This window comes from Onychomys torridus, chromosome 12 (assembly GCF_903995425.1).
Source record: "Onychomys torridus chromosome 12, mOncTor1.1, whole genome shotgun sequence".
Taxonomy (NCBI): Eukaryota; Metazoa; Chordata; class Mammalia; order Rodentia; family Cricetidae; genus Onychomys; species Onychomys torridus.
Window position 1 is genome coordinate 4,284,130 of NC_050454.1, and position 14,162 is coordinate 4,298,291.

General features: G+C 46.1%; 1 protein-coding gene and 1 non-coding gene across 2 annotated transcripts; both read left to right on the plus strand.

The window, feature by feature from the left end:
* Positions 1 to 8,034: 8,034 nt before the first annotated feature.
* LOC118594369 lies at positions 8,035 to 8,141 on the plus strand. The gene has a single exon (XR_004946358.1). It is a non-coding gene; the product is annotated as a U6 spliceosomal RNA (small nuclear RNA).
* Positions 8,142 to 10,915: 2,774 nt separating this feature from the next.
* Positions 10,916 to 13,451, plus strand: Rtp1 (receptor transporter protein 1). Its single transcript, XM_036203133.1, has 2 exons — positions 10,916 to 11,187; positions 12,931 to 13,451. The coding sequence occupies exons 1-2, from the start codon at positions 10,916 to 10,918 to the stop codon at positions 13,448 to 13,450; spliced, it is 792 nt and encodes a 263-aa protein (XP_036059026.1). The 3' UTR covers position 13,451.
* The last annotated feature ends 711 nt before the right edge of the window (positions 13,452 to 14,162 follow it).

Sequence of the window (14,162 nt, forward strand, 5' to 3'; positions counted from 1 at the left end):
ACCTGTAAGCAAATCAAGGGAGTGCTACAATGTGTTGATTTTGGAAGTAGGACATCATAGCATAGGGTTATCCAAGTTCAGTTTCTCCTACTGTGACAAACACCATGACCAAAAGCAGCTTGGAGCGGGAAGGGTTTATTTCATCATGAGGGAAATTAGAGCAGGAACTTGAGGCAGAAACTGAAGCAGATACCATCTAACTGGCTTGCCTCCATGTCTTGTACGGCCAGCATATTTATGTAATCCAGGACTACCTGCCAAAAGGTGGAACCACCCACCGTGGGCTGAGCCCTCCCACACCAATCATTAATGAAGAAAATGCCCACAGACTTGCTTACAGGCCAGTCTGAGGGAGGCATTTTCTCAGCTGCGGTTCTGTCATTTAAGATGACTATAGCTCATATCAAGTTGACAAAACACTAACCAGCACAGAGATCAAGTCAGCCAGCTGTCACACAGCCAGTAAAAAAAAAATACAAGACTTAAATGCAGCCAGGCAGATTCCACAGCCTTCATCTTCTGCGTCAGGTGTGAAAGAGAGACCAGGAAAAGACCAGACACGTGATAGACTGTTAGTGGATTTCCCATCTGCTTGGTGAGATATTTAGCTCAGTAATCTACAATGTGTCTACAAATATTGTCACCCAGAGGACACTTCTCTGCCTATTATCTCAGAGCAAAGAGCTAATCAGGCTCTTGACAGTCCATCTCCAAGCAGCTGATCCCTCAGCATATGCTGAATATTTGCATAAGTCTCTCTGCTTCTCTTGTAAGAAGAGTTGCAAGTGTGTGACCCAGTTTTGTCATCTGATGGGAGGGTATCTGAAGGGAGGAAGTGTAGTTGTGTTTCTTGGGGTCCACCAGATTCCATTATGCCCCCTTCAAATTATCCTAGGTTCAAATTTAAGAGTACTGAGACCATATAATCCCAGTGTTAAATATGTGAATTATTTTTTCTATCATATCTTGATCATGCACACAGTAACCTGGCAAGTGTAATAGAGACAACCACGGCCTAGAAGAGAGAAAGCCGGTTCCCAAGGAGCAGAATTTTAACTCATTCAGTGCCAACTTTCTTTGTATCTGTTACTGAGATCATATCAGCAAGTAAGCTGATATGGAACCTGTCCTAGTGAGTTTACCTTGGGTAGTTAATCCTATTATTACATATCTCAGTGGTTAAGAAAGTGGGTGCTACTACCAGAATGCCCCAAGTTCAAATCCCTCCAGTCATCACGTCATCAGGTGACCCAAGGCAAGTAACTAAGTCATTTCAAGACATATATGAGTCACATGATAGGAGGAAAAACAAATGAAAGAAAATCAGAAGTCAACTTCAATAGGGTTGGTGTGTGGAGAGAATATGAACTTAGCCGAGTGATAGCTAGGCACATAGACGGTGTTCAATCCGTACTAGAATTCTTGACAAATGTTTCAGTGCAGAACATAGAGTACTATAGAAAGACATAGGCACCCTCCCATGCCACCCCACCCTAGCATAGGAGAGCATGTCTCAGTGTGGAAGACGGAGGTTCTGTAGAGATGGGAATGGGTGGATGAACAAAGGCGCACACATGGGAATCTGGGTCCTTTCCTGGGCAAGGACAGCATCCGTGTGGTGGCTTGCATGGGAATGGCTCCCACAGGTATGTATGTCTGAATACTTGGTCCCCAGGTGGTGGAAGGATTAAGAGGTGTGGCCTTCTTGGAGGAGGCATGCCACTGAGGGTACACTTTGAGGTTTCAAAAGGCTATTGCCACTCCCCAGTTCCTCTCTCTCCACTCTCAGCCTATGAATAAAGAGGTAGGCTCTCAATTATCCATGTTACTATACTTTTGTGCTGCCGTCATGGACTCCTCTAAGCCCAATGTAAACACATTCTTTTTTTTCTTTTTATTTTTTTTCTCATATATTACATTCAGACTGCCACAGTTTCCCCTCTTCCCACTCCTCCCATTTCCCCACCCCCACCTCTTTTGTCCCCTCAATCCAGTGCTCCCCCATTTACCTTCAGAAAAGAGCAGGCTTCCCAATATCAACCAGACATGGCATAACAAAATGCAATGAGAATAGACACAAACCCTCATATCAAGACTGATGAGGCAACCCAGTAGGAAGAAAAGGGTCCCAAGAGCAGGCAGAAGAGTCAGAGACACCCCCCACTCCCACTGTTAGGAGTCCCACAAAACACCAAGCCAAACAACCATAACATACATGCAGAGGACCTAGCACAGATCCATGCAGTCTCCATGATTATCCCTTCACTCTCTCTGAGTCCCTATAAGCCCAGCTTAGTTGATTCTATGGGCATGTTCTCCGATGTCCTCTACCCCTCTAGCTCCCTACAAATCTTCCTCTCCCTGAACTCTACCAAATGTTTGGGTGTGGGTCTCTTTATCTACTCCCATCAGCTGTTGGAGGAAGCCTCTCTAGTGACGACTGTGTTAGGCACCAACCTGGTCATCTGGCAGGCATGGCTTCAACTCATTTTTAAATAGGTTGCCTTGGTTATGATGTTTTATCACAGCAACACTAATATGGGGGAGGGTGTCTGGCAAGTCAGAGTGAGCCCAGTTTATGGGGGAACTTGAGTATCATCAACACAGATGGAATGGCCCAAGTATAAGACCGGGTTCTGGCTTCCATGCTTAGGTTTCTCTCTTTCCAGACTCTGCTGGGTTTCCATGGACCCAGAACAAAGTTGGGGGGTACTTTGATTCAGGTAAAGACACAACCAAGAACTGTATCATAAGGTGGCTGTTTTTTAAAATTACTTTATGTATTTAAGAATTTGAGGCAGTTTCTAGAAAGCTCTCTGTTTCATTTGGAAAATACTGGGTAAGGGGAAAAATGAAAGTTCTAACAACATGTCCTGTTTGGCTTTAATTGCCATTTTGACCCAGCCTAGAGTCACCTGAGAGTCAGAGCAGATTGGCTTGGAGGCGTGTCTGCAGGGAACTGGATGTTAACTGGTATGGGAGAGCCAGCCACTGTGGATTCCTGGCAGCAGTCCTGGGCTGTATGAGGAAGATAGCTAAGGATGAGCCTGTGGATGAACCAGCAAGCAGACTTCCTCCATGGTTTCTGCTTCAAGTTCCTGCTTGAGTCCCGGTGGTGACTTCTCTCAGTGATGGCCTGTAACCCGTCTGCTGAAACAAGCCCTTTCCTTCTTGAGTTGCTCTGGGTCAGAGTGTTTTATCACAGCAACAGAAAACAAGCTCAACTGCAACAACCATGCAGAAGACAGAGATCAAACGCACACAGGCATTTCTCAAACCTTCTTTCACCTAAGCTGGAGGTGATTGCCATTTATTCCACATCTTGGTACAGCATGGAAAAGCATTCAAGATCCCGTGGTCCAGTCCAGGAACTATTTGAATGTTAGGGGAGAGAAGCTGTTCTCTGGGTCACACAATAGTCAAGGAATTCAGGGCTGTCATTTCTCCCTCTCCACAGACATCCTGCCGCTGATACAATCTCTTGTAGTTGGCACTCCTAGGTAAGTATTAGCTGAGCATCATCTTTACACCTAAAATAGGCCTGGTTATTATGCAGGCATACGTGGCCCCACTTTGTCATACCAGATGCCAGTTGCTTTTAAAAGAGTAGGTCTTGGGTGTCTAAAATGTAATTCAGCCAAACAATGGAAAACAGCCAAAGAAAATAGTAAAGGTGCAGTCTACATGGAAAAGGCTGTGGGTGCCAAAGCCTTCAGTCACAGCCTTGCACTGACTACCACGTAAGATGACACCAATCAATGTCAGTGACTAATGAGCTCACTGTGGGGTACACTTGGCCAGTTTCCCCTGCGATGCTTATTTGATTGGGCCTTGAGAACCTGTTCACCATGGGTGCACAGATATAAGGCTGCAGATGCCTTGGCCTTGGATCTGGTCTGAAAGCATCTTCCTCCCTCGCTTCTGGCAGGGTTCAGGGCACCGTAGGCTCCTGGAGAGATTGAAATGGCCCTGCTCTTGGCTGTCGCCTTCAGCTGTCAGCAAGACTGACCTTGGTATTCTGTCTTCTGCCAATTCTACTGTGTCTTTCAGGGTTCTTTCCAGCATTAGCCATCCTGTCCTTCTTAAGCGTTGGGTGGGTATGGCTCATACCCATCTCAAGGGAAGGGCCTCGCTCAGCAAGTGTAGATGGGGGCTCTCCCTCTGGAACTTCTGTCATTCCTACTGGAGTCAATCTGGACCAAGAATTGGGTCCTAGGGAAAAGATCTCTGCTCTGTTCCCCTCAAGAGCAGGATCAGGACTTAAGGATTCTTGCTACTGAGTGGCTGACAAGTGAGGACTCCTTTGCATCGCCTCTGAATCACATCCACTAAAGAACTGACTTAGGTTTTTGGAAGATCAACACTGGTTTCTATATTTTTTTCAGGTTAACTGATTCAGTACCTAATGTGACCAGTGTGAAGGACATACTTGGCAGTCCACTGCCTCGTGTCCAATTTGCTTATTGCACAGAACCCTTAACTATTTTTTTTTCTGCCTATGTCAAATACAACAAGCTTTAAATTACTTCCATGGTTCCAAAAACCTCCAAACCAAAGGCAGAATCTTCTGGAAGGAGGAGAGGAAGCAGAATGGTACTGCTGGAGAGGAGGAGCCACTTCCAACATGGCACAGTAGAGCAACACCATTGGCCACAGGTATTTGTCCATTTCAAATCACTAGCAGAGAGGAATTTGAATATTACCAGCATAAAGAAGTGATGAATGTCTGAACTGATAGGTTTGCAGATTACCCTGATATACTGTGCCCCATAATATGTGTAATTACTATGTATAAACTAGGAAGTCAAACATACAAAGAAATAAAAAAAAATAAACTCAAATGTGACCACGAGTGTAGGAGTAAGCCCTTATTTTTTCCACTAAGTTGAAAAGTTATCTCTCGTTAACAAGTTCATTATTGAGAAGCTGGGATTCAGGGGTGCTGTCTAGCAATGCAGTAACTATCCTGTGGTCCCTGAAGGAATTTGGAGAGCATTACTTCTGTTGAGTCTGTTGAAGGGTGTTTTCAAGTGAGTTAATGGTGGAACCTTGATTTGTATGACTGTCCAATCTTTTTGAAGGTCTTACAACCTTGAGACACTGTGACCTGATATTGTTACCTACAAAGTTTACACATTAGAACTGAGCAATTGAGTTACTAAAAAAAAAATTAGCCAAAATATCCCTCAATTTTTAAATGAGTTTGTGACTTTGGGGGGAACCACATTCCTTGATGTCCTAGTGTGCATGGGCTGTAGATTTGGCAAGCTAGAGCAATAGACAGAACTAAACGGCAAAGGGAGATTCACCCTCCCCCTTGAGGCTTTGGTTTGAGTGATCTGTAGCTCGCACAATGGTCCTCCCATCACTGACGTTATTAGTTGTTCAGCTTTTAGACATGGAGTGAAACTATGCCACCTGCTTTTGTGCATCTCCACCTTGCAGACTTCTGTTTCCATAATCATATGGGCCAATGGTTGTTAGCTTGGTAATGAAGGAGTTTCCCACGTGAAGTGGTCACGATCAGTGACAAGGAGGTCTATTCACTGGCATAGGGCCCTGAAAATAGAGGGAAAAAAATGAAAAAGAGATAATAGAAGAACCGGGAAAAGAAGGGAAAGTTCTGGACACAATTCTCTGGGAGGCTTGATAGAAAAAAGTAACTTTTTTTTTTTTTTTAGTGTCCTCTGAACTGTGAGACTGATGTTGAACACAGCAAGACATCTGACAATGCGCCTTACTCCTTCCTGCTGGACAGTCCACAAGTCAAAGCCCGAGAGCGAGTCTGCTGTTTGTCCTCCTAAGATCACCAGGGGAAGCCAATCTCCGGGAGAAGCTCATCTGAAGTTTCTGCGGTCATTGGACCCTCGGCGCTTGATCAGAGGCCCCAGCAGATGAGTGCTTGTGTACCGCTGACTGAAGAAGGATGCTTCTCTATTGAGGAAGGTTGACCTCTTTACCTGAGTGTGCAGCTCTCGGGGGAGTGTGTGTGGACTAGTGAGGTAGGACGGTGACACCTGCCTACCCAGCTGGGTCTGCCAAATCATCTTCCTTCAATGGGGGTGGCAGATGTCACAGCCAGATGACCTTCACGGCCAAAACTCATTGGTTTTGCAACACATACCTCATCCTGAAGCATCTGGCCTGATTTTACACTGGGCTGTCTTTGGGAGGCTCGTTGAGGGAGCCAGCTGGGAAACAGGATCTTGCCAGGCTCCAGCGGTATTCTCTGAGGTGTGCGGCATGCTCTGAATTAGTAATAAAGAGACAGTGGTTCTTTTTTTTTCTGTCTAGTCCCAAATGATTAAGGGGTAGAAAAGGCAACAGCATTCTCAAAGCCAGCTCCAACAGTATGCTAGTAATGCTCTTCCCGGGGTGGTATAGAGAGTTAGATTCCCAGGGATGGGCTGTTTCTACTGAGGAAGAAACATGATGATTCCTTTGAATTGAAAACTGAGAGAAGTAACTGTATCTTCATCCTTAAGTCAATAACATGAAGAGGCTCACTGCTGTGGCTCAGCACATCTGGGGATTTGGGGAGGAAAGATTCTTTGTTGTAGGATATCAAGCAAGTTTACATCTTTGATCTCTAGCCACTGAGAGCCAGGAGTAACTTTTGGTCTTTGATGTAGCTCCCCAACACTCACCTTTATCTCTACAAATTCCACATAGGGATGTGACACCCATCCTGGTCGGTAGTGGCTTTTTATTAGCATGCCATGTTAAGATAGATGATACTTATTTTTGTAGAATCTTGATAAACAATGGCAGCATAATAAGCTGTATATTATATTTCCCATCAAGCCAAATACATCAGAGGCATAGTTTTCTTTCTTTTCTTTTAATGACTGTATTTTCTAATAGGGATTTAGTTTTAAGCCATTTGTGAGCTTAAAATATTAACACATAATATTTCATTATATTTGGTTTGGTTTTCTCAAAAACCAAACTGAATCCAAAGGCTCCAAAGACATTTAAATCTGTGATCTGTGAGTTTGGACTTCATAGCATCAGAGCTCATCCAACAAAGGCAAGTTTTTATTTGCTTTTTTATCTTGGTAGATTTTTTTAAATTATTATTAAGCACTCTGCTATACACAAAGGTGGATTGTGCTGGCCTCTGCAAAGCAAGCTCAGGTCTCAAATTAAACTTAATTTGTGCCAATGGGGATTGCATCAGTTGACTAAATGCACACACACACACACACACACACACACACACACACACAGTATGTTTATTGTAGCAACAACTGCAAAATACTTCTAGAAGACTTGTTCTGAACATGTTTGTTGTCAGTTTCTCTTAGCTTTAGGAGCTTGTCTAGGAACTTCTCCAGCCTCTAGCTCTCCTTGGCCACCACTTCTGACAGCTTCCATATTTTACCACCTTCAGTAGTTGGTTCAGTCAGCTAACTTATCTCAGAGATGACTGCCTTCATTCAGAGACAAGAGTGCTGACTCAGCTAACGGTTTGAGGAAATATCTCCAAGAACTTCTGAGTCATTTCCAGTGTTAATATTCGGTGGCTCTAGATTTCATTTCCATCCCTCTTACTGTTTGTAGTGCAAACCTAGGAGTGGCCCCTGGAGGGAGCAGCAGGCTCTACACAGTAGGTGTAGACACCAAAGACGCCAAGGAGTCCGCACTTGGTTCCAGGCACCTCTGAACCCCTCTTCTGAAGTGTTCTCTTCCATCCCCTGACCTCATCCGACCTTCTATCATCGAACTAAGTCTAAAACCCTTTGAAGTATGCATGGCTGTAGTCAGGAGAACCACAGATTTTTTTTTTCACCTACTCTAGTTCTTTGAATGGATGCACAAATCAAGGCCCTAGAGAAAATAAATGGCTCACATGAGGTCACAAGATTAGCTGGCAGAAGGGCTAGCAAGCGTAGGTGTTTGAATTCCTGATTCCAGACACACAGCTCTTTCCACTGAGCCTGAGTACCTGGCACCAAGTGTTTATGATCTCGCAGGGCTTTTGTGTACAGAGACAACTTGTACTATGTTTTCTTTGGAAAGACTTCAGACTATGTGCTCACTTCGGCAGCATATATACCAAAATTGGAACCTTCCAGAGAGGGTTAGCATGGCTCCTGGGCAAGGATGACATACAAATTAGGGAATCATTCCAAATTTAGAGAAGGAGTTTGGACTAAATCCCTCTTTTGGCTCTGAAATACTTATACTGAACATTGTGGGTTTGTGGGTGTGACTGCTTCATTAAATCCAACACTGAAGGCTACACCTTGGTAGCAAAAGAGAGCCTAGGTGACCTCTCACTGTTCTCTCCTCATCTAGAGGGGCTTTGGCCTCAGCATACCACAGTGAGCCATTTGCTAAAAGGACACCAATTCATAGTGTCTGCAACCCTTGGAGGCTGAAATGGGCACATCTGGTGATGAGACGGGGGCACACTCATTTAACTAGCAAACAGTGTATCCTTGACTCCACACTGGACAGCACACCAGTTAAAACAGTCATACCCATTCAAAATCCAAGATCAGCCAGTATTGACTGATGAACCCTGGGCGGGTTATCTAAGCTCTCAGTCACATAGGGGTGTCTGTAAGGTGAAGCAGCTGCCACTGCCATTGAGATGGAATAAACTGCTGTCGATAAAGAATCTGGGATAGTGCCTGAGACCTGCTGTTGTTTAGTGATTGCTATTAGGCTGCAAGTTCAGATGTAAATATAAATATATGTTCATACAAAACAGTGACACTTTTTACCATAATGATTCTGCAGCCACAGCAAGACTCCGCGGAACCATCAGGAAATGGTTTTCTTTTTGTTTCTATGTTTTGAGACAACTAATCATGAACTCCCTATGTAGCTGAGACCTTGAGCTCAGTCCTCCTGCCTCTGACTCTCTGGTGCTGGAATTACAAGTGCCCAGCTGAGAGATGTGCCTTCTTACTATAAGCAGCATTATTTCTGAGGCTGAGAATGCACGTTTATGGGTGTAAGTTTTAAACACACAAGGGCTCATCTGTGAGGCACTGAACCCAACTTTACTGCCCCAAGAACAAGATGGGCTACATTAATTTTGCCCACTCATATGACAGAATAATGCAGCCTATGGCATATGACTAGAAAATAATATTAATGACTTAGAAGAATATTCATGAGATGTTGTTATTTATAAAACATGTCACCATGCCCTATGGTATTTGTCTTGATACTAACAACAGTTATCTTGGATAGAGATGTTATGGAAGAGCATTACATTTATTTAATTTTATCTTTATTTTGTAAGTTTTCTATAATCAGCACATATGACTTTTTAAGGAAAAACAACATGCTAAAAATTACAGTTCTGGACAAGTATAGTGAGTCAGGTCCTGAGTTCCTGTTGTCCACCAGCCATGTGTCCTGAGGAGCAAGTGGCTGGCAGGCCGTGGATTCCATCATCGACACCTGACTTGAGGAAGATTGGAAGATGGAATCAGCACCCTTCTTATCTGTCATCCTTTCCTGAGCCTCGGGTGCTTCTTCACACCTTCAGGAAGCTTGGAGGGAGAAGGGAGAAGGGAGAAGGTAGAGATGAGCAAATCGATATCTGATGCTACCAGCCTCAGGGCACAGCAATGCTGTCATTCCCCGAATAGCATGTAGCATCAGCCAGACCATGTCCTGAGCCCATTCCACCTGCTCATCTCCTTCCATCTCAGGGTGGACTCTGTCTCTACCTCCTAACCTGTCTGCACACTTAGCTTCTATCCTAGCTCCCCCAGCACAGGCTCTGCCCCATGGGGCCAGCTTTAGCCCTTTCCCAAGAGCCTGATACAGAACTTGCTCATTTTAGTAGATGGACCTATCTCCCACCCCACCCCCTGCACAATCATTTTCCCGTTTCTCAAGTCCCCTTCAGAGCCACAGTCCTCTGGGTACCTTTCCTTCCTTGCATCCCTTGTTCCAGTGTCCCGTGTTTAAAATTTGCTTTTTCTCACCCCCATCTTATGTTCCCCCTGATTATCCCTCAACAAATTTCCAATGAGGTTAGCGAGCCTGCCTTCCTCAGCCCCTGCTCTGTTGAATTGTTGTTGAATATTTCCAATGATCTGGATCAAAGTGAATAAGGAGAGCTATTTTACCATTAAATAAACTAACAAATTACAGGTGTCTCTATGTAGGCCATGTTGCCTCAGATGGTTTTCTTACACTGCTCTTCTGAAGCCACCCTGGAAATAGTTCTGCTAGCTACCTGGGTGATGCAATGGCTTTCTCCTTTGTGCATAGGGGCTGCTCTTGTAAACGGTTCTTGAAGTATGCATCTTATTGCATTATTGTTACCTGGTACATATCCAGTTACAAGCACCTTGCATAGGGGGCTGACACATCAATATGCTTGAAACGGGAGAATGAATGAGTTGGAAGGGCTCATCAGCGGCTCTGCCATTTATACGATCTGCACAGTGACATAGGCACTGTGAGTTATGAGATCTCTGATGAGGTATATTAAATGGCAGTGTTTCAGGTATGAGATGGGCGGCTGTGCAGAGGGAGACTACATTATGGTTCTACCTGCTAACCAGTCTACATCTTCCCATCCCTTATTTCTCCTTGGCTCCCTAAGGCATAGTGGTTGCCATAGCAGCCAGATGCTGATGATGCCTCCAGGGGGCAGCAAGGTGAAATTGAGCCAGCTCTCAAGTCATCATTTCTCTATGCTCTTGCAGGCCAAGATGATATGGTGTGAAGTCTAGCCCTTTATCAGGCCCCCAACCTGCCTTGGATCATTCAGACTCAGAAACCTTGCTTCTTCATACTGCAATCAGGGCGCTGGAATACCCTTCCAGAGACTCTTTCCTCCCCAAGTTGTGTCTCCTGGCACCCTGCCTGGTTGCCTTGGAAACAGGTTCCACTGCGGACAAAGGAGGGTGCCGGGTCCTGCTTCCTCCTGGTCCTGCCAATGAGGATTTTTAGACCGTGGAGACTGCGCTGCCCTGCCTTGCACTTACCCTCATTTCCCACATTCTCTATAAAGTGGAGTTTGCCTTCCCTCATCCCGGACGAGGACATGTGTAAGAGTGTGACCACAGGCGAATGGAAGAAAGTCTTCTATGAGAAGATGGAGGAGGCTAAGCCAGCTGACAGCTGGGACTTCATCATAGACCCCAACCTCAAGCACAATGTCTTGGCCCCTGGCTGGAAGCAGTACCTGGAACTTCATGCCTCAGGCAGGTGAGTGGCCCAGAAAGAGGGACCTGCAGGCAGCCTCTGGGACCCTAGACCTGGGCCATCTTTGGAGGAGAGAAAAGGGCACACAGAACCCAAGTGTCTGCTTCAGTCTCCAGGTTAGGCTGCTGTAGACTAGATGGCAGGTTGTTCCAAAAAGGGACACCCAGTTTGAGTTCAGCTCTTCTACTGGTCGCCATGAGAACTGTTCTTATAGTTTCTCCACTTAGCAAATAAAAAGGTAGGATATATGTATATATATATATATATATATATATATATATATATATATATATAAATTATTAGTTTCTGATGGACAGTTTACACACTTTTAGACTTTAATAATGTCTTTAAAAGTGTCTGTAAGCTGAGAAAAGAGAGGCTTGGGTTCCTTGGGAGTCAAGGGATCTGTGCTCTTGTATCAGGAAAGTTCAGTTTGAACCTAGTTAATTCAGCTCGATTTTGTTTAAAACATTAATCACATGGAGCAACTCTAGAAACCGGCTCTGCTGTGGTCTCCATGTCTCTCGAGCAATCTGCTTCCTCTTTGGACCATGCTTTCCCCAAGGCTGAATGAAGGGTTAGCCGACATCTTCGCCTTGTGCTCCAGGGATGAGGACGATAGACATGACCACCTAGAATTTGTTAGAGCTGCAGAATATTGGGCCCCTTCCAGACTCAGATCAGTACCTGGATTTTACAAGGCTCCCAGGTGATTTGTAGGTACAAAAATATCTAAGAAAACCTAGCATTCTACTCCTTGGGCCCCGTTTATGGGTCTCCGTTCAGACACATTTTAGGGACTTGAGCTAGGGCAGCTGAGTGGTGCAGGTGTCTAGGTCAGAAGCAAAGGCCTTCCTGCTTAGTTGGGTCCAGCCAACTCTCTTCTATTCCATCTGTTTCAGTCAGTAGGATACTGATTCTTCCTGTCATTGGCTGTGTGTATGTGGATGGCTCTTTTACTGTGTCTTGAAACATAATGAGTAATAGGCTAATTTCTGTGGCCCCTCCAATTCTGACGTTTTTTAAATCCAAGTGTGGTCTGATTGAGAGAAATAGTTCCTTCATCAGAAGTTGGCAGGGTGCTCCATCCTGGGGCTTCTTCTGGGGCAGAGTGGGAGGGCTTGTGGCTCACTCAGAATTGGTTGCTGAACTGTGACCCCTGGCTGACTGGTCAGTGTGGGAAACACTGGCCCTTGCGGGAGGGGGAGGGGCCACCTTGTGCTCACACTGCCTTCCCCTCCAGGATTTGGGAATGCATTCTCTCTGGCTCTGTGCTAATAGTTGATGGTGTTAATCATTCATTTTCTCCTGATGTATGTCTAGCCTGTTCAGTCAGTGTTCAGAGAGGCCTATCTCCTAGCTTTGCTATCAGGACTTGACGTGGTGTGGGCAGAGGAATCAAGGCACCCAGAGCATTTTATTGGTGAAGAATGGGTTCCTTAGAGTTGGGGCAAAGGACAAGGCCCGTGGAAACCAGGCTCAAGGGAGACAAGGACTCTGGAAAGCAACCAGGGAGCAGACCACTGCTAGATGCCGGGTGCCAAGTCCGAGAGACTGCTCTTGTCCCTTGGGCACTCACACAGAGCAAGGAGGGTGGCCTCCTCCGGGAAGCTAATGAACCCTGGGGACTGTCAGCATACCGCCCCACCCCTGGGCTCTGCTTCCGCCAGCCTCCACATCCCCTTACCCCTTCCTGGCCTGTTCATCCCTCCATATGGCCCTCTCGTTCTCTTCCCTCACTGGCAGGTTCCACTGTTCCTGGTGCTGGCACACCTGGCAGTCGCCCCATGTTGTCATCCTCTTCCACATGTACCTGGACCGTGCCCAGCGCGCTGGTTCGGTGCGCATGCGCGTGTTCAAGCAGCTGTGCTACGAGTGCGGCACAGCGCGGCTGGACGAGTCCAGCATGCTGGAGGAGAACATCGAAAGCCTGGTGGACAACCTCATCACCAGCCTGCGCGAGCAGTGCTACGGGGAGCGTGGTGGCCACTACCGCATCCACGTGGCCAGCCGCCAGGACAACCGGCGACACCGTGGCGAGTTCTGCGAGGCCTGCCAGGAAGGCATCGTGCACTGGAAGCCCAGCGAGAAGCTGCTGGAGGAGGAGGCGACCACCTACACCTTCTCCCGTGCGCCCAGCCCCACCAAGCCACAGGCCGAAGCGGGCTCAGGCTGCAACTTCTGCTCCGTTCCCTGGTGCTTGTTTTGGGCCACGGTCCTGCTGCTCATCATCTACCTGCAATTCTCCTTCCGTAGTTCTGTCTAAGATTCCCACGTGGGTCTGAGGCTTGGGGTGGGGTGGGAAGTCAGCTGGTGGGAAGGGGTGAGGTGAGACCTGGCTTGGGAAAATGGGGCACGTTCTAACACGATGCGGTCTTTGATGCAGTGGGAAGCCTGGACAATCTACCCAATTTTTCCATCTGTAGAATTAAGGGTCTGGGCTGGACGGTTGATTTTTTTTCGACAGAAATCTAGGGTTCCAAAGTCCTTCTAGGTACCCCAGGGACATTTGATTTGGGAGGTAGATGGAGAGAGTGAGCTGCATCCTCCTCATCCAACAGCTCCTTCCAACTTTTATTTTCTCCTTGCTGCAATCAGAACAGAACTACTTTCCATGGAGTTCCATGTAAGGATGTGCGCATGTGTGCATGTGTGTGCGTGCGTGTGTGCGTGCACGCTCATGTGTGTGTGTGTGTGTGTGTGTGTGTGCTTAATTGCTTAAAAAGGAAAACAAGCTTGGAAATTATAGGACTAGGTCATTGCAAAAGGTCTTAAAGCCAATGAACTTGACTTCACTCTCCTGTTAATCTGTTACTCTGTCCTGGTCATTTTGTAGCATCTAGTTATAGCTTTAAAGGAACCTCTTTGCCTTCAATATGAGCCTGATCCACAGCTTTGCCTCATGTACACACAGTAGTTTCCCCTGAAGTAGAGAGGTGGGGGGGGCACTTGGTTGCCTGTTCCACTGTACTTTGCTA

Bases quoted from the DNA above. Each gene is read 5' to 3' on its own strand.
- Rtp1 (XM_036203133.1), top strand. From the start codon at position 10,916: ATGAGGATTTTTAGACCGTGGAGACTGCGCTGCCCTGCCTTGCACTTA. The intron at 11,188-12,930 runs GTGAGTGGCCCA...CCTCACTGGCAG, and splicing joins GAACTTCATGCCTCAGGCAG to GTTCCACTGTTCCTGGTGCT.